Source organism: Strix aluco, chromosome 2 (genome assembly GCF_031877795.1).
Source record: "Strix aluco isolate bStrAlu1 chromosome 2, bStrAlu1.hap1, whole genome shotgun sequence".
In the NCBI taxonomy this organism is placed as follows: domain Eukaryota; kingdom Metazoa; phylum Chordata; class Aves; order Strigiformes; family Strigidae; genus Strix; species Strix aluco.
In genome coordinates, this window is record NC_133932.1 from 65,654,156 (window position 1) to 65,674,007 (window position 19,852).

A 19,852-nucleotide genomic window follows, 5' to 3' on the forward strand; every position below is an offset into this window, starting at 1 on the left:
CCAACCACCCTCCTTCCCCCCCCGGCAACTCCTGTGCTGGGATATAAAGTAATGAGCAAGGGGGCAAAGCCAACTCCCGACATGTTAAGGGATAATGAATTGATATCCCAGGTGAACTATGGATGGGTCGATGTCGCTGCCCTTTGCCGTATGATGTGCTTAGTGCTGTGTGTTTTGCTTTGCCAGTTCTGAGGTGGCCGCTCTGCTTAGCGCAGTACTTCACATGAGTGAGTCGGAATCCCTAAACAGGAATTTAGAGAAGCGTGTGTGGACAGAGGTGTTGTGGATGTGTATTACAGCTGCTTCTTTGTGTTACAGTTTGTTGAAATTGGAATAGTTACAAGTATTGAAATAAACCATAAACCAGTGGAGGTTGCAAAAAAAGGCCAAGAAGTATGTGTTAAAATAGAACCTATTCCTGGTGAATCGCCTAAAATGTATGGACGACATTTTGAAGCGACAGATATCCTCGTCAGCAAGGTAAAAGCAACCTGCATTTTTGGAGAGGGCTTATGGCATAGCAGTAGCTTTCTTGAAATGTTGCATGAAGCCTGAAAAACATACACGAGGAACCTTCCGGCAGACTAACGGACACTCAAAATGGTTTGTGTGCGGCATCGTTCAGCCGAGTTTCTCTGTAGCCTTGTGTTGAGGTTCACAGTAGTGCCACCCCTCAAGAGGACTGAGGGGATGATGTACTGCAGCTAAAAATACCTTGCAGCTTAACTGCACCTGAGGGGGTAAAATGCTAAATTAGCTCTTCACATGCTGTTGTACGCAGCTGGTGCTCCAAGTGGCTTAGCAGGCCCCCATGGCATTATGGCACGATTGTGTTTGCCCGGTTCTGAAATCGTGTGATAAATAGCAATACTTTAGTTGCTCTGATTCTGGAACACTGGGCTTAGACGAGATGATCCCTTGCTCAGTTTTCTGCTGTCAAAGCAAAGCCGCAGCTCTCCAGGCTCTGAACTGCTTTAGTTACTGTAAGACACCCTCCACCCCATGCACGCTGGGGCACATACCCACAAACGGGGTGCGTAGTCACAGGGGCTTTTCCACCCTGGTGCCTGGGCCTGGGAGGAGTGGGGAAGCCGCGCTGCTCACAGGTTCTTGCCCGAGCACAGGCGGGAGATGGTCGGTGCTTCTGCTGTCTCTGGAGACCAGGTATGAGGTGTGATGAGAAAAGGGAATGGATGGGAGGGGTCACGCAGGCCGATCAGCAGCAAAACTGGGCTGAGGACGATCTTTCCTGCTGTGCAGACTGATGCCCTTTCTTCTGATTAATTGCTTCCAGCGCACTAAAAGCTACCTTTATTAATATGCAGGTGTGTGTTTCTGATGGGTTTGTCTTGTTGCAGATCAGCCGTCAGTCCATCGACGCTCTGAAGGACTGGTTCAGGGATGAAATGCAGAAGTCTGACTGGCAGCTTATAGTAGAGCTGAAGAAAGTGTTTGAAATCATCTAGATAACTTTTTACAGCACCGGGGAGGCAGGAATAAATGCACTATTCCTGTCCTAAAAGTTACCAACAAAGTCATATATTGAAGACAGTGTTGGATATATGTTTGGGAGGAAAATATGTGGGTAAAATGTTTTCCATGAGAAACCAAGAAATTTACACTGGTTTGACAGTGGTCAATTTACATGTTCCCATGGTTCCAATGTGCCTGTTCACCTCTCCTACTGCCCTTCCTAATACTGGCTGCTGTTTTAAAGTTTGCCCTTCCTTCTCTTACACCTTCCTTCCACCCTGTTTCCCGTCCCCCTCTCCAAAACAAAATAAAAGAAATTGAATTTTTATTACAGAACTAAAGCTCTTTCACTTTTATACTGATGAGATCAGTACTGCAGTATTTGATTAACCAAGCTTCTGCAGACTTTGTGATTCTTGGGACATTTTTGATGTAAGAAGTACTTCTTTATTTATGCATACCTCTTCCCTTGACTCTCTTTTCCAACATTCTTCTGCTTTGTGCCTATAGACATTTTTTTAAATAGACAATTAGGCAGTTGGGTATTTCTGTATTTGCTTTGTGTGAAACAATGATGTAAAGCATAGTTGGCCGCCTTTTACTGCTTGTACAGTTCATGAAAGTTGACCTGTAATCATTATAACGCAGAGCCGCAAATAAAGGAGATGGACATAGTAGCCCACTTGTTTTACAGTTTGCTTCAATACCCAGCTTCACTTCACGGGCTGTGACAGAGGCAGAAGTGCCAGGCGGAGGCTGGCCGCGCTCTGCTTGGCAAAGGAACGGAGGCGCGTTCCAGCAAAGGCCTTTCTTCCTCTGGCTTCACGTCCCCTTGCGGAGCGCGCGGTGCCGGTCTCGGTGGCTGGTGTCTCGTGCCGCCTTCCCGAAGCACCGGAGTTGCAGGCCGGGCGGTTAGCAAGCCACAGTCCCCAGAGAGGCTCTGCCGGGAGGAGCTGAGAGGTGGCATCTCTTCTCCAGCTGCTACTCGGAGTTGGGGTAAGCACCTGCCAAACGGTTGTCTGCAGGCGAGCTGTGACTCTGGATCCTCCATCAAAGCTATCGCGTCCTCTGACACCGCGGGACTGAACCAGCTCAGAAGGCGTTCGGCTGATGATGGCTGTGATGAGCAGGAGTCGGTCTGTAATCCCAGCCTGCTCCTACCTGCCTTCCCCCGTGGTTCCCTCCTTAGGACGACAGCTTGCTGCATCCCTAATCAGGTAGTCTCCTGGTAACTCACAGCTCATGTTGAGAGGAGCTAAATGCTTTTCAAAAGTACAAGCTGAAACACAATTGCTAATGATCTTTCATGTAGCTGAGATTTTTAGCATTTAAAATATTTACAAGAATTTAACTTGCAATAAGCAGTTTGATCAGATTTCTTCTGTCAGATTACTTTTTTTTGTTGGAAAAATCTGAATTTTATAATTGGGATTGTGTGGACTCCGTTACAAAGGAACATTTAATAACTTGCCTCCTTTGGCAATGGAATTTAACTTAACGGAATTTCTTGGGTTTGTTAAACTTGCCATTGAGAAGGATCTTTTCAGTATGGCTGGTGTGGTGCAAATTCACATCACTGGGTGTGTCGATGGTTTAGAATAGAGTGATCACAGTGAGGAGACTGCATTCAATTGTTATTTTCTTTTGCAAACTATGCAATCGTGAAAACTACACTAATAAAAGAAGTTCTTAACTTAAGAACTCAGATATCAAACATTGTGGTCTTGATGTATTCTTGATTTGTTTCCTTGACTGAGGAAGGGTGTTCTTCCCACAGGTAAAAACTGCAGGTTGAGTAACTTAGGAAATACATTCCCTAAAAGGCTTTGAGGAAGCAGGTAACTGTTGAATATCATTTTTAAGGGCTTGAAGTGGGGATCACTAAGGGAGAGTGAATATACAATTACCAATAGCCTTACTCAATTAAGTAATGCTTTGAGTCCTTTTTCTTTAAAAAGATGCTAGTTTCAAGTACATCTTGAACAGCACTCCCAAAACCAGAGCTGTGTCCCTGAGACCTAATTGGTAAAATTCTTGCTTGAACTTAGCACTTTTCATGATATAATTTCATTTTGAAATTATCAGTTATCATGCCTGTTTTCTTAAATGGGGGAAAAAAGGAAAGGCAGTAACTAAAGGAGCTCTGAAAGCCCCCAGCTAGAACCTAGGGGAAGCCTAAACAACTTAATTTGGGTAAGCTCCCTCCCCCTCTCTGTAGATGCCCATCTACAGCTGGATGCAGTTAGAGACACCTACAGGCTAACCTGAGCTGGAGAAATTGCTCTACCCCAGGCTGGGTGAGGTTGGAAGGGACCCCCTGCAGCCCCCGAGTCCAAGCCCTGCCCTGTTTCTGGTTGGGTTTGGAGCATCTCCACAACTCCTGTGGACAACCTGTTCTGGGAGGTTTAAAAGTAACATTTTGTACCAGTCAGTGCTGATTGTCTTGTGCCCTTTCACTTGCTACCATGGGGACAGATATTCCTCTGTCTTCCTTATTTCCCCATGGGGTGTTTCTACACATCGGTGAGCTCCCCCAGCCCCTCTTCTCCAGGCTGAACAGTCCCAGCTCGCTCAGCCTCTCCTTGTATTATAAGAAGCTCCACTCCATCAAGTGACTGTGGGGCCCTGTGCTGGAGTTGCTCTGTGTGACCCTGTTGTCTTGTACAGGGGAGCCCAGAACTGGGCCCAGCCCTCCAGGTGTGTCTCACCAGTGCTGAGCAGAGGGGAACAATCCAGCTCCTCCCTCACACAGCCCGGGAGGCTGCTGGCAGCCCGTGGCCTCCAGACAGATCCAGCCCTCTGCCCTATCAGCCACTCTGGCATCATCAGCAGAGCCTGCTGAGGGAGCGCTCTGCCCTGTCCTGCAGGTCCTAGTGAGGATGTTGAAGGGGGCTGGAGCTGGTGCTGACTGTGTGGGTACTGCTTGGGATTGTGCCTGGGGCCTGCCTGCCCAGGTAGTTTTCAATCCATGTCCCTCTCTAGCCTCTACTTCATCAGCTTGTTCATGAGGATGTTAGAGGGGATATTCTGACAAGCCCTACTAAAGTCAAGGGAAGCAACACCTACTGCCCGTCCCCCTGCAGGAGGCTGCCAGGTTGGTACCTCTCGCTGCCGGTGGTACCAGGGAAGCCCAGGGCACAGCCTAAAGCTACAAAGTGCTATCACTGTAACCTGCACTACGGCCAGGGAGGTGACTGCAGAGCGCTCCCTGCTCTAGCTGCGCTGTTATCTGCAGCTAATCGGAGTGCAGCAGCTCCTCCCTGTGCTAGTAGAGATGTTTCCAGCTAAGCTGGTGGTGCAAATCCTGCTCTGGGACTAGCTCCAGTGTGCGTTCCAGCTTTCACATCCAGAATGATGTGAGGTACTTCTGATTTCCTTCAGAAAACAAAGAGATTTTTCTCACCACCTGGGTTGTCTTCCAAGTGGTCTTCATTCTTCCCAGGCACCTGAAAGGCTTGCTTCAATGCCTTAGGCCAGATATGACTGTAGGAGGCTGGTGTACATCTGGAAAAAGCAGACTTGCCCAAAACACAAACCCTAGAGATGCAGGCATGCCCCTCCCTACCACAGGCACAAAGAGACAGAGCTATTTATTTCACTTACTCCCTACAACCCATTGTCTTATGTTGCATAAAGGAAATGCATGTCCTAGGCTGGGGAGAACCACAGTATTTTTAAGAGTGGAATGTGGCTCTATCCTGACTAGGAGAACTGACACAGGCTTAAACAGTGCTCTATGTTAGCTACTCCCTCACTCCTCTCCAGTGCTGCTTTGGGGTAACTGTTTCAAGATCTCCCTCTGTTTTCCTCCCCGAGCACACCTCTCCAGAGGTGACAGTACCCCTGACTACACACAGCTCAGAGCAAACTTACGCTTCAGCTAACACTGTGCCTGTTTTGGGAGGGGCTGGGCCATGCTGGCATCTTTGAAGGACAAAACTGAAAATGAGCTAATATTCTTTCCTCAGCTTAAAATGTGTAATAAAGTCAGTGGAAAGGAACAAGAAGCAGCCAGGTGAATGTACAGCACTCTCCTGTGTGTGTTCAGGCCAGATCACTGGGTAAAACTTTGTGAAATGATCAAAGGTGCAGCTTTAATAAAAGGGGTTAGCTATAATATCCAAACTGAAGCATCACAAAATAGAATCAGTACAAAAATATACATACAGTTCTTTATTAAACAACTGTAAACACTTCACTGTAAAAATCCATAAAACTTTATAAACAAACATTTTGTAAATAGATTCTATACTACAATAAAAGAATTTTAACACAATTATTTACATGCAATACTGACAAATTTGGCACTTTCTGAAAAGAAATGTACAAAACACTTTGTTGTTTAAAAAGAAATTTGAAATTATAAAAACTCAGGGCATTACTATCATGCACTTTGCAAATACCTCACAAGCACTTATGGCACAGCTAGCAGAGAGCTCCAGGCTCTCATCAAGCTCTTTACTACACGTTCAGATAACTTTTAATGTGCTTCCATAAGTTTGTTGTAAAACTACCTGAACATTGTCAAGAATGAAGTCAAATGCCATATTCCAAACTGATTCCACAGATGACTGCATTAACCTGAAGGGGAAAAGGAAGAAGAGGGACAAAATTACCATTACAGAACCGGTCCTTTTTACAATAAGTTTTGGTCTCATACCAGAAAACAAGATCACAACAATTCACTAGGACTGGTATTTTGAGTTGATCTTGGTAAAGCTCTCTCTCTTCAAATATACTAAGTCTCACCTAATGCCACAGATGCCTCTGCCATTCAGTGGTGAAATTTCTGATGTGGGTGGTGTCACACCAGCTTGGAAATGTTAGCAGATTGCAGGGGTTGTAAGCCTGTGATTGAAGTGGTGACCTCCTACCACCTTCATACTGAAGAAGCAGAACTGGCAAGCTTCTGGATCCTGATCTTTCCTTCCTCACCCCAAGACATACAGGCTACCTTTTTCTTCCAAAGAATGCCAAGGGTAATAAAGACATTTAAATAATTGGTTCTGGGGGCACTATATTGTGTTTATTGCTAAAAATGGATCCAAATCATGGAAGCCCACAGAGAGCTACAAGTTACTGCTACCCTTCTGCTGCTATGAGAAACAAATTAAAGAAATGCCCAAGGAAAACAAAGCAGCTCTGTACTCTCAAAATCCCCTTCTAGATCACTATTACAGGAGAGCAGAGGGTTCCTACGCCTACAGCTTTGGAAGACCCAACATCAACATCATATGGACAACTGTGTGTCATCCAACTCCTGATGCCTTGTCCTACGCTTGTTACCAGGCTTTGGAGAGACACGCTGCCATCGGTGCGGATCTCACACACAGGGACCAGGAATAGGACATGATGCTTTCTGAAGAGTTTTCTGAAGAATTTACTACGCAGCATCCAACAGAACAGTGAACTGCACTGTGGGTTTTGCATTTTCTGAGGCCTAAAGACATCCCATAACACAAAGGCATAATGACGTTTCTACATTGCTGTAGTCTTTTGGGTGTTGATTAATTCTGTGAAATAGATATTTTCTAGAACTAAGACATGGAAAGCTGAGCTCCATAGTTAAGTATTAGTTAGTAAGCAAGTCATCAATGGAACTTGGGCCTCCTGACTCATGGGAAGAGTAATAGGAGCACAATAACCACATAATAAAGAAGGATTTAATGGATTGGGGGTGAGACAGGATCTGCATACAGCAGGAGAATGAAATCAGAGGAATCAAAGGAAAGATCTAGGTGCCACAAAAAATGAATGAAAACAGGATGAAGAAAAGGGACAATGCTGACAAAAGCTCTATCCTTTGTCTAGAAACAAAGGACTTTGTAGTAAATACTATTAAATGCTACTCTTAATTTTTCACAAGTTACCTCTTTTAACAGCCCAACTTCTGTGTCATCTCCCCCAGGTTTTGAATAAAATTTGAGGTTAAAATATTTACACTCATCAATGGAATGTCTAACGGGCTTATGGCCTCACACTGAAGCATCTAGTGCATAAATTCTAACAAAAATAGTCTAAATGTTACAAATTAAGATACCTTTTCATGTACTTAACAACCAGATCTAGCTTTTCCAAATCTTTTTCTTCTATTAGATCAGTACAATACTTCACAACCTGTAGAATGTCTTCTTCCATAGGATCTGTAATAAAAAAAAAAAAAAAAGAGAACTTTAACTATAGTTATAATATAAGCACAGAATAATTGTAATATAATAGAAAGAAATTCTGCAGTGTTAGCACATCGGGGCCAATCTGACAATTGCTGTATCCCCACACCTCCCCCCAGCATCAGAAGTTGTGTACATAAAAAGGACTGCAAGGTCTTGAAGTTTGTCTCATAGACATCTTCTTTTTCTTCAGTAAGAACTTCAGCCAAGCTAATATTAACCAAAGGGAAAAGAAATAGGGATTTAGAATGGAATGGCTGTTTTGAAAACCTTAGGAGAATAGTAATGTCCAGGGTACAAAGGATCTCACAGGCCAGATTTCCCAAGATATTAAGGTGTTGCTACTTGTTTCACATAATGTTAAAAATTCAAATCACAATTTAGCAATGGTGTTGCACTTTTGCACTTTATTCTAGAATTCTTTCCAGCAGTTATTTTGAAATCCTCTAACATGACATCTTCATGAAAGAGGAATTCCCTTTCAATAGCCTTCATCCTAGTGGTTGTAACATGTTGGACAAAATAAGGAGAATCTCCCACATAAGTAACATCAAGGCATAAAACAAGGGCCTGACAAATGGGTTGAAGAGAGAGTAGGTAGATGTTCATGATGTTAAGCAAGAAACAGGAGCTGGCAAAAACACAGAATAACAATAGAGTAGGAAGAATCAAGTTACTCCAAGATTGCAAGGCTGTAAGACTTCAAGATTACGGTGAAAAATAACCAGTGAAAGGAAGAGTGAAAGTACAAAAAGCCTACTGAAAAAATAGTTCTCCTTGTGATGCATGTAGGATCACCACAAGCATGACATCCCATACCTGAAATAGTTGTAATCCATTCTTTCAACAATGTCTTTACATCATTGAATTCAACAGCTCCAGCTAGGTTGGGTGCTTGTGGCCTGAAAGAACCAGGCTGTTGTTCGGGCTGCAGAGCTGGTGGGCCTGAAGAATCTGAAGTTGATGGAACTGCTTCCGGCTGTTCCAAACATAAAAGTTGATAATGCTCAGTCTGGCAAATATGGTAACACCATATATATACATAAATAAGTGTCTAGTAAAGAATCCAAGCTGCATTTGTGAACATGGACTATGTCTAAAAAAACAGACGTAGCTTTACCAAAAGCTGTTAGTGTTAAAATCACCTGAGCAGCTGTTCCTTCTTGTTTCAAGAAACCATCTATTAACTTCTGTGGGCTTCCAGATGTAGATGGCATGTTTTTTGCAGGGCTACCAATGAGTTTGTTTTTCAAAGGACTCTGAATCTTTTTTACAGGACTGACTGGATTTTTTTTCCTGATTTTTTTCTTATTTTTCATTGTTGCATGCTTCAGGTGTAGGAAGGGATTTTTTGACACTGAAAAGCACAAGAATAGACATTGGTTGATACATTTAAAATTTAATACTTTTCCACTGAAAGGGAGACTCTGTATCTTCCATAAAAATCTATGGATCAATTGGGAGAACATAACCTAGATAAAGCAACTTTAACATTCACATGCCATTCCAGATATGGGCAATGTTTTAAGTATTTGAAAAGCACTGCTAGACATGAGTGTACTCAGAGGATACTCAACTATTCATAAGCCTTTTAATATCAAGCATTTCAGTACTTGAATATGAGCAGCTGGTGAAATCTGAAGCCTACTGGACAAATTGCTTTGCCTTAGTCAGTGCGCTGTCCCACCTAGATACCCGCCAAGACTTCCCACCAGTGGTTATCAGCAAAACCAGCAGCAAAAAGCCCCCCAGACTGCTTTTACCACGGTTTACCAAGGGCATTGCTCTCATTCCATCATACTAACATATCTGCATTAGTCCACCGACTATGAAATCAAGGTTTGATTATAATAATGCAGTATTTAACTGGCAATGAACCCAATGACATTTCCAACCTATTTTTATGAGCAAGCACGTTCACAGGGAATTAATCTTAAATTCTTCCTACTGATTATGAAAAGGAGACCTGGGTGATCAGCTCGGAGTAAAACCATCTGACTGTCAGACATATGGTGAGATGTATCGTATCTCTAGTAGCCTGAAACCCATACTAGTGCCATGGGTTTCAGGGAACCATGAGAATGCTATCTGAACATAGTTGAACTAACTTAGGTACTAAAGATGCAATACTTTAAATCACAAGACATATCAAATTTAGATTCCATTCTGCAAACATATGGACATGGGTAAGTTTAGTGCCACAGTCCCCATGAATTGAATTAATTACCCATTTAAGTAAAGCCAGGCATCTGTTTGCAAAATGAGACCACAGCTGGTTGTAATTCACAGTCCGTCAAAAATAAATACAGAAATTCGATTTAACACAGCATCTTCATAGAAGCTTTCGTTATCTATTTCCAGTTTGTTATTTAGAGTTGCATAACTCCCTTTGAATAGTAAACAACTCCTATACAAAACTACTATACAACTATATATACTCACCAAAAGTGTTAGCAGGTTGCTGCTCTGATTGCTTCTGTCTTTGATCATACGCATCTTTCAGCTCTGCTTGCAACTCAGCAGGTAGTGCAGCAAAAACCTCAGGGTCCACCTGAACAGTAACAGAAGATTCATTTCATTATTTTACCAGTGAGAAACACTGCTTGCTTTCCTCTAGATCACTCACATGAGAAAAGTATTTACATTTTATGCCAAGCAAAAATAAATGATATAACTGAAACACTGTAAAATATGTTGTACATTTTCTTCATGTACTTTAGCTTGTAAAAACCATAACATTTTCCATTGACTATTACTCTACATTTATTGTTTTATAAAATTACTATTTATGGGCTATAATACACTAACCATCTTTATTCCACCTACTTTATTCACATACTGATACACAGTACAGCTGCATTAACAGCACAATTAAGCCTAACTCAGAGAACACTCCCTTCAAATTTCCAAACTCAAACACTGTGACAATCAGACTTTTGTTCCTCCTTTTATTTTGATACTTCTATTTCCTGGAAGCTGCTACGCTCCTCAAACAAAATATCCGTGGCATATTCTTTAAGGACAGGAAACACAAGTCCAGCTACCTCATATTTTGAACTAGTGCAAAAGGGTTTCGCTTCTTTCTCCCACAGTTGTCCACCCCTTGTTTGACTGAGAAAAACACAGTCCCTTCCAACTGTCCTAGGGGCTTGAATTCTAGACAGGAAATCATTTGTTGTCAATTGCCATACACACTCATACGGACAAAATAAAATTATTTAACACTGTGTGTCTGAAGTAGCAAATTAGTGACAGGCTAGTCTGGTATTCTGAGTTTCCCAGTATTACTGGCCAGTGTTTTCAGCTCATAATCTGCAAATTCTAATTCAAAAAAGCAAACCTATCATTTAGAGGATTAAATCTGCCCAGTGGGAGAGTGTCCCTCATTTCAGTGGTAAAATCTGGAGATGTGCACAAACAAAAATTTTTATTCAAAACTACTACTATTCTAAGGGCACAATACAGTTTCTACCATTATCTGAGATACTGTATTTATTATATGTCAATATGCATATATATTGAAAAGTTACCTCTTATTTTCAATAGAGATTTGATCTTTTTTTTAAACCAAAATATGTATGTTACGTCAGGAAGGTAGGCTGTGCTATTCACACATATGATGTCTAAATTCTATAGATAATAAACATGAACATGCTCCCACAGGTAAAACTCATCAATCTAGCACATTTTTTCTATTTTTAGAACTCCATGTGCCAACACAAATTTTTCACCACACACAATATGCACTAATTAAAGGAGGAAATGGGAACAACTCTGACCTCAATTACTGCATACATTGTGCAGAACAAAGCTTTGTAGTGGAATGTAGCCAATTAAGTCCAGAGGCTTAAGGTTTTTTTTAAAACATAAATTTTATTTAATAAAACTATTTAAAAAAGGTTAGTGTCATCTGGTCAAGCATCTGAGTCAGGAAACTGGGAGGCCCTGAATTAACACTGGTTTTTGTGTACACCACTTAATAATTCATGCAGAAATAATACAGTACAGGGAACTGGATGTGGTTTTGTTATTCTTCCTATCATTGCCCTCTGAAAGTGTAACATGTATTCAGTCAGAAGAGCCATCAGTCAATTTCATATGAATTCTACACTAATTAATTGGGAGTTTCGGATAAATTACTGTACAGCCAGAGTGTCCGAACATAGCTTTCACATAGCTGTATCACGTTCACATTATGAAGAACCTTGATTTTATAAATTCATGTATTACCTAAGCATACAGGTATCAGTACTTTTGATGTGCTCTATAAATTTCCTTAGAAGGAATCTATACCATGTTAAGACAATGCAAGGACGAGGTGCACATCTGTCACCAGTAATTCACTCTGCTACTACAAATGTCATTCATTTCTAAGCATCTGGAACCTTTACTTCTTGCATCCTATGCTTTTACAGGATTCAGCTGCTAGAGATATACAGCTCTTTTAAATTTTAAGATTACTTCAGCAGCTGATGAAAAGGAATGCAACCTATCTGGATTCTTTTTATGGGAGAACCTTACCCAAACAAAGGACATTTTCCACGTTTTCTAATGAATAAATCACTATCAGCCAATTAACTTGACACCTGGTCATAAAAACATAGTTCAGACAAAAGGAATGAAGGGTTGAAAAACACACCTAATGAAGCTGTGAAAAGATGGCAGGGTATCATTTACATCTGCTGAGTTGATGTAGCTAAAGTACTCAATTTGGATTGGCTCGCGATATTTCTATACCTGAAACCTATTACTACTACTTAGTTCACTGCATCATTTGAAAGAAAGTAATCTTAAATGTTTGTGTGCACTCATACAATACGCACTCCCACAAAGACTTTAACAATAAAAAAACCCTGTGTCAAACTATATTTAGACAAAGATGATATTTTCGAATTAAGTTCATGTTTGATTTTAACACAGGAAAAAATCCTCCTGTATTAATGAGCTGGTTTTAGCTTTTTCTTTCGCCAAGCCTAAGGAAGCTGTTCAACCGTATTATTCTATGTATTAAACTTGGACCTAACTCAGAAAATGAAAACTGTACATCTTAGTTCTCTTTTGCCAATAAAGCAAACCGAATGGTTTTCAGGAGAAAACGTGGAGTACAAGCACAAGGCATTCTAAAATAGATCATATGGATATCCCCGACAAATAAGGAGGAAGTATCCAATTCTTCTTGAACTACACCTTCAAACAAAAAGGCTGCCTGGCTAAGCCGACATTTTTGCATCAAGTAACAGAGTCACAAAATGCATTAGGAGATAGAGACAGGAAAACCAGTGCATCTGAGTGTGTAAATTAGGTATTTGTAAGACGATTTTAAGAAGTAATGCTGTTATAAAAAAACAACAATCAATTCTCTGCTACCTAATAGATAAAGCATAAACACGAAATAAATGTAATTTTTATAGAAAGCCATATGCAGTTAAAATTTACCCTGGAAAAGAGTACTAAGTGGTAAAACAAGTGTGGAGGGGTGGACTTTAAAGGAAAGCATAATTTAACACACAAGTCCAAGATAAACTCTTGCCTGTGAATGAAGGGAACTACATAATTTGAAACAGCTGGGGTATGGAGAGTTCACACACCATTCACAGAGCATCTCCATAGGGGAAACCCAACTTTGGAGTTCAGGAATAAAAACTGACACAACTGGTTTTGAACCACTGAATCAAGGTGAAGAAATTTCTGTAGTAGAATAGACCACACATCTTCTAAGTAACAATTATTCATTATCTACTATTTACTGTAAACAAGTCAGGAATTTCTATCTAATTTTCTCTGGATACTTTGTCAGCTAAGCAGTGCTGTGCCTTAGAAACAGCAACTAATATCCATGAATCTCATTAGATGATATCACTTCATTTGAGAACAGCAATGGAACAATGGCACAGCAAATAGAAAAATAAAAATACTGATCTATTTTAAATGATGCATATGCAAGATATTCTATCTCTGGGTAACCCAATCTTCTATTTTTTATTTTCTTTTACCCTACATTTGTTCAGCACCATCTTGGGTTGAAGGGTGGAATATCATTAGAAGCATCATTACTGCTACCTGCTCCCCCTTCAGGCCCCTATTTTGAGAAACGATTTTGCACTTTCCTCATCCTGGACATGCTGTATATGAGCTCATTTAAAAATTATGGAGATAGGCACAATTTTTAGCCATGCCTGCCTTTCTCTCAGGAATGTGATATAAGCAATCACATCTACAGAAGCTAGTAGAGGTTGGCTTTACACCATCAAAACATCCACTCAAACAGTGAGTCTCCTGTGACTAGCTAAGCAGATTTTAGGACCGCTTCAGACTTATGGTGCAGTGTAACTCAGCTGCAATGCAGAAAAAAAGGCTATTTACACACTAGATTGCAAAGCAAAGTGTAAATGAGGAGATTTCACATTAAACAACATAGGCATACCAATGACTACAGATCTTTAATAAATACTATCATACTATGTGATAGATCAAGTAACATTTGAAAGCAGACTTTTAAAAGATATTAAAAGGACCACATTCTATAAAAGATATTAAAGGACCGTAAATAATTTTGGGAAGCCACAGATTCTAGTTAATGCCATCTCAAGAAAAAGCTGTTAACTCTTCCTATAGGTGGAAAGTTGATGTTTACTGATACACTGCAAACATCCTACCTGTGAAAAAGCTGGCAAGGCTATTACATTAATTCCCATATTGGTATTTGGTTCTTGGAGCTCTGGTATTTGTAAAAGCACTGTTCCAACTGGCTGTGACAGGAGCGCAGTGTTACATCCATTTATTGGCTCTTTTTTGCTATCACCATAACTCTCTCCTTGCTGAATGGTGTATATTTGCTCTACTTGTTCTCGGAGATCAGGCGGCAGAGCTTCTAGCACAGACTTATCTAGCTGCAAATATATGAAAGCTTTTAGATTTTTTCTAAGGAATAAAAAACAGAGTTAATTTTAGTCAAATTAGTTCTACAGTTCTTGAAATTTAGAAAAAAAATCATTTTCATCTGTGTATGCAAACATACTTAGGAACCTGACAGCTACACTCTGCAGCAGCAAAATGTAAAAATATCGTTTAAGACTAAGTAGTTCAGTAAATATGAATGCTCAGTTTTATCTTTTCGCAATGTTCAGCGTTCTCATCACAAATCACATATAAGGTTTCCTCTACAACTACCTAGCGATAAGGAAACCCAAATTCTGAGTTCAAATTATACAGGTAACATGTTGACATGAATACAAAATTGGCGTCTGGTTAGAAAGCAGTAAGCAATTAATTTCTTTCTTTATATAGCTCTAGGATACATGCTACTGATTTACTTTAATGGTATTATGTATGTTTGCATACTGTCAGACTCTTGTCATAGATTTTGATAATGAAATAAACTTTAGAATCAAATTTTTGCTTCCCATAATTGCTACTTACCATCAATTATCAACTTGAAACAACTGAAATGACCTCTCAGTGCCTAGAAGTTGCTGTATACAATGACAGCTGCACAACTGACAGAATGAATATAACGGACAAGCAGATGTACAGCATCATTTTTCTCACAAGTAAAATTTGAGTAAAACAATGTAGATAAATGCCAATGCTTGCCTATAAGTTCTGCTAAATGACACTCCATAGCAGTGTTAGAAAATTTTCTTTTACCTTTAAGAAAAAAATTTGGAGTTTATGACCAGATTCTGGATTTACAGAGAAGAACTACAAGTATCTGTGAAAAGCTACTCGCCTTATGGTAACTGAGAGGTTTTGATGAAAGCTATCTGTATTATTAATCTCTTCAGTTATTATTCTACATTCTGTTCCTTCATTCCAAATTTGCTACATATACACTCCTATAAACATTTTCTGGAAATCCTGCATGCAAAATATCTTGCTGTTGCTTTCCTAGCACACAGTACACAAACAGCAGTATGGGACTAACTCTCAGCACTCCTCCCCTGGACCAAATTCTGTATTATATCCATGTTATGATATGGTTATAAGGCAGAAGGAAAGATGTGCCATAAGGCCACCAAAGCTTTAGGAACTCTACTGCACAGCTAGTGCATTTTTTGCTTGTTCATACGTACTCCTACTATAGCAGAATTTGAGTGTATGAAGCTTCACACTGTTCAGTCAGGTTGCTTTTAGATCCTGAGCTAGTTTGGGTATTGGCAGAAAAAGTTTTCTGCCAAAAGCATAACTTGTTTCTAAAAATGTATAAGTATTTGGGAAAGCTGTTAACAGAACACCAACAAATGCTTTTACAGACTGAAATTACAGCAATTAAAACTACAGATTTTTATAGAAAAGCATGTAAATCTGCTTATACCTAAAATACCTACAGAATTCAGTGCACCTTCCCCACAGCAGACCCTTCTAACAGATGTCTGCTTGAATAACGTGGGGTAGAAATAAGGAGGCTCTTTCTTAAAACACACAAAAGAAACCCCAAACACCATAGAAAGATTTTACTTAAATAAACATTGTCCTTCTCTCATCTAAAAGGTGATATCCTCTACAAATGCTGTGTGCATCTTAGCTTCAATATTACTTGAAGAAAATTTGAAAAAACACAGGAAGATGAATAACTAAATCCAAATACAAGTTTGACATTCTTTTAGGCAGAAACCTAGAGCACAGCCATTGTAAAAGTATACAAGGTCGTGTAAGACTAGTTGCTGATCAGTTCCTTCTTACTGACTACAGCTTGAAGACAGATTTATAGTGTAATCTGAAGACTGGTATAGAATACATGACTTTAAGAAATTATGCAGAGAAGACTACCTGATTATCATTTATGGGCATCTGTGGCAAAGAATACTGCTTCCATAAAGAGGGATGGAAAACATTTAAAAGTTCTGTCTTCATGAAAATGACACAAAGTACTTGTCAAAATTCTTCTTGAGCCACTCATCAGTGACTAAGCTAATCAGAAATAATTTTGAAGAGCTAACATAAGAAAAGGGAATTTACAAATCTGCATCATATCATAATCATGTAAACACTGAGCATTAACTACAGAGTGTGTCTGATTTCTCTGATGGAAGTTTTACTGAAGTTTATTGCGTGTTTTTTCTAATTAGGTGCTGGGCTTTGGTTGTGGAAGGTACTGTTTTTTAATATTTCAACCTTGGCATCTTTTCTATTCCTATTCTATTGCAACCCTTTGTCAAGTTTCCATTGCAATCCTTTGGCAAGTGATGGGAAGGGAAAAAGATACTGGAAAATTCAATTTCTTTCCTTTGAATAAATATAATCTTTTTTGAGTTAGCCTATAAATAACTGCTTTTAAAAAATCCTTTTATTAAGGCAAAATAGTTTTGCATCAGTAAGTTTCTTACCACGCATTGTACTCCACTAGAGCTCCTTTTATTTAAAAAAAGTGTAATGTAACTTTTTTGTGCTATCCAAATAAGACAAACAATCCCAAGTTATTACAATATATTGCAGATGTTTAACATTCTCAGGTTTTACCTGGGAAGCAGATGGAACCTCAATACTCAAATTAAGCCTGGATTTTACGCTGATAGGAGAATGCACGCCATTCCATTTGACAGCAGACTCAGTGTTGTTAACATTAGAATTGAGACCAGATGTGAGATGGGTACCGCGAGATGGAAGAAAAGTGCAAGTTCTTGAATCAGAAGATATTTCAAGGTCCATAGCAGCCACAAATACTAGACATATGAAAACAAAATACAGAATAACCATCTAATAGTAAAAATACTCTGAAGAGTCAAGATATAGTGAAGCTAATTTCCAGTTTTCTTTGCTAAATCATTTATACAGTATAAAGCATAATTATAACACCTTCTATTTCGAAGTATCCTTTGTTAACTTTTAAGAAATATTGGAATAATCCTATACAGAGTTTTATTTGTAGCATTTTCATTTGCAGCAGCAAAACCTACTCTCTACAAGTTTATGTTAAATAATTTCTACCGGTATAATATTAAGTAAGTATTCCAAAAGGTAATCTATGTTGGAGCCCTTCAGAACTGATCATTATCACACACGCGAAGTACAAAGCTTACTGACCTTCCTTATGTTCTTCTTCTGAGCACTTTTTTGCTTTCTGAACATGAAAAAGATCAATAACTGAATGTGATCCACCAGGTAAGTGTCCAGACTGTACTGTTGAGTGAGTCGAAGTGGCTTTACTGATGGGAACTAGCTGCTGTACCTGAATTCCAACCTAAATCCAAAACATTTATATATTCATTTTATGAAGGTTTTTTTTTTAAAAAAAAAGTATCTGTAATTCGTTCATAAGAGCACTGCCTTCTCTGAAATTTGCTACCTGTTGTGGGTGAGGGAGAGAACGAATAAAAGTATTGTGAAATACACACAAACAGCTACTAAAACTATCCCAAACAAACCCCAGGATTATCCACCACAATCCAACAAGTAAGAAATTACAGAGATAATACCATCTTAACTTCTCTGATATAGAAAAGTGCTGTCAACAGGATCATGAAACAATGTATTCATTATGAAATTTCTTTAGACACTAACAAATATAGAAGTACTGACTAGGAAGTGATTAGTATTAAATCTGGCTACCCATACAAGAAAGGTACGTTTTTCCTGAGGACAATCTATAGTAAATCCATCACTTTGGTCTACAAATGAGAAAAATAATGTTGTTTCACTTCTAGACATAGTTCTCGCAAAGTCTCAATGGATGAAACTACTTTGGTGAAAGTAGTCTTTATCAGATAAGGTGTTCCTCATTTTGAAAGACATCCTCACTTTTCATTCACTTTTAAATACCAAATCAACAGGGGTTCAAAAAACTGTGTCCAACTAAGAATGCACTGGTATATTGTGCAAGTTTACCGATAATTCTTCATAATTATTAAGAAAAAACCCAACACTTAAAAAAAATTGTATATAGGACTCAGAAAGCATGAAGAAGCTAGTGTATGTATTTCCACCAGGTCTTCTGTAATTACATAGCAAGGATTTTGTTTAACAGTTTCTTAGTTGCAATTAATGGGATATTAAAACATCATCATAAAAAGTTTTTCTTTGCACTTTTATCTTTTTGCTTTCTAGATTTGAGTTCTAGAACTTAAAAGAAGCCTTTGGAATACTGTGTTTGCTGTGCTGCACAACAGCTTTGCCTTGGGTTTCTTTAACTTTTAGGACAAGCATTTGAGTTAAAGTGTTATGTGACGTCTATGGGACAAGTGAGTGGATTCAACTGCTCAGGTGTGGGCATGAACAGCTAAGGGTATCACTTTAGGACTTTTCTAGATATTGAGAAAAAAATGACACTGTAAAGCATGACTCACCTCATGTATAAGTGAAGCTTAAGGGGACTAGCTCCAATATAGCCATAGACATTGGAGGTGTCTGAAGTCAGCTGAAAGGAATACCACTGAGGGAGCCTGGGTGTATCTGCACTTTAGTATATAATCTAGAACTGAATGGCCCCGCCAGAACTGAACAGAGCCACCCGGTCAGAAGTAGTACATTGTTTTGCAAAACAACATGTGCAGCACCCGTGGGATACTAACTTTAAAAAAGAATCCTCTAAAACAAGGGCTGAAGAAATCAAGTGAAATAGAATAACGTAAGAAGTCAGGAAAGACAGCAAAGGAGACACACAAGAAACTAGAAAAAGACAGGGAGAGGATGACAAATGGTTCCTCACCTCTAAGAAGAAACCCAAGTCATGGAGCTGACTTTGCAAGGCCACACTGTGAATCAAACCCCTACTTGTACATCTAGATGACCAATAAATGCAGGTCTGTTTTAGAAAGCCTCTGTGCTCCATTGTAACAAACGGCTGATGTCGAAACAGTCTTATCATGGGTTCACATTGCTATGACAAAACCAGTGAGATGAGCAAGTGTGTTCTAAAATAAACCATGATTCAAAAGATCCAGCAATTCACCTTCAAACAAAGGCCAAACCATGGTAACTTTTCTGGCTCTAAGACTCGCAGTCTGGAGCAAAAACTCCTCTGATCTGTATAGGCATTACAAGCAGTATTTATATTAGTTACTTAACTAATAACTCTGCAAAAGTTTACAGAAAATTCTAAGACAGAGTAGAATTTACACATCCTAATAGAACTGTTGAAGATACAGTCTAACTTTGCTACCTCAGGCTGTTTAAGTTGTGGATTAATCCATACCACAATAAAATTTTCTTTTTCTTACATTTATGGCTTTGTAACCATGTTTTTCAAAGGTAAATATACAAAACATAGTATG

General features: G+C 39.3%; 2 protein-coding genes across 7 annotated transcripts in view; one reads left to right on the plus strand and one right to left on the minus strand.

Annotated features, from left to right (window-relative positions):
- Positions 1-2,150, plus strand: part of EIF5B (eukaryotic translation initiation factor 5B) — a 38,522-nt gene extending 36,372 nt beyond the window's left edge. The window contains exons 23-24 of the mRNA XM_074815065.1: positions 319-480; positions 1,359-2,150. Of these exons, the coding sequence (XP_074671166.1) occupies positions 319-480; positions 1,359-1,466 (270 nt within the window). The 3' untranslated portion in view covers positions 1,467-2,150. The remainder of the gene's footprint in view (positions 1-318; positions 481-1,358) is intronic.
- A 3,483-nt stretch (positions 2,151-5,633) lies between these two features.
- REV1 (REV1 DNA directed polymerase) overlaps positions 5,634-19,852 on the minus strand; it is a 61,920-nt gene continuing 47,701 nt past the window's right edge. For 4 of the 6 annotated variants that reach the window (XM_074815069.1, XM_074815070.1, XM_074815068.1 and 1 more), the window contains 9 exons: positions 19,288-19,458; positions 17,667-17,823; positions 17,103-17,305; positions 14,300-14,533; positions 10,086-10,194; positions 8,789-9,000; positions 8,463-8,622; positions 7,514-7,616; positions 5,634-6,054 (listed from right to left, as the gene is read on the minus strand). In XM_074815069.1, coding sequence (XP_074671170.1) covers positions 5,943-6,054; positions 7,514-7,616; positions 8,463-8,622; positions 8,789-9,000; positions 10,086-10,194; positions 14,300-14,533; positions 17,103-17,305; positions 17,667-17,823; positions 19,288-19,458 — 1,461 coding nt within the window. In that variant the 3' untranslated portion in view covers positions 5,634-5,942. The remainder of the gene's footprint in view (positions 6,055-7,513; positions 7,617-8,462; positions 8,623-8,788; positions 9,001-10,085; positions 10,195-14,299; positions 14,534-17,102; positions 17,306-17,666; positions 17,824-19,287; positions 19,459-19,852) is intronic. The other 2 variants (XM_074815072.1, XM_074815071.1) reach the window with 1 other exon arrangement.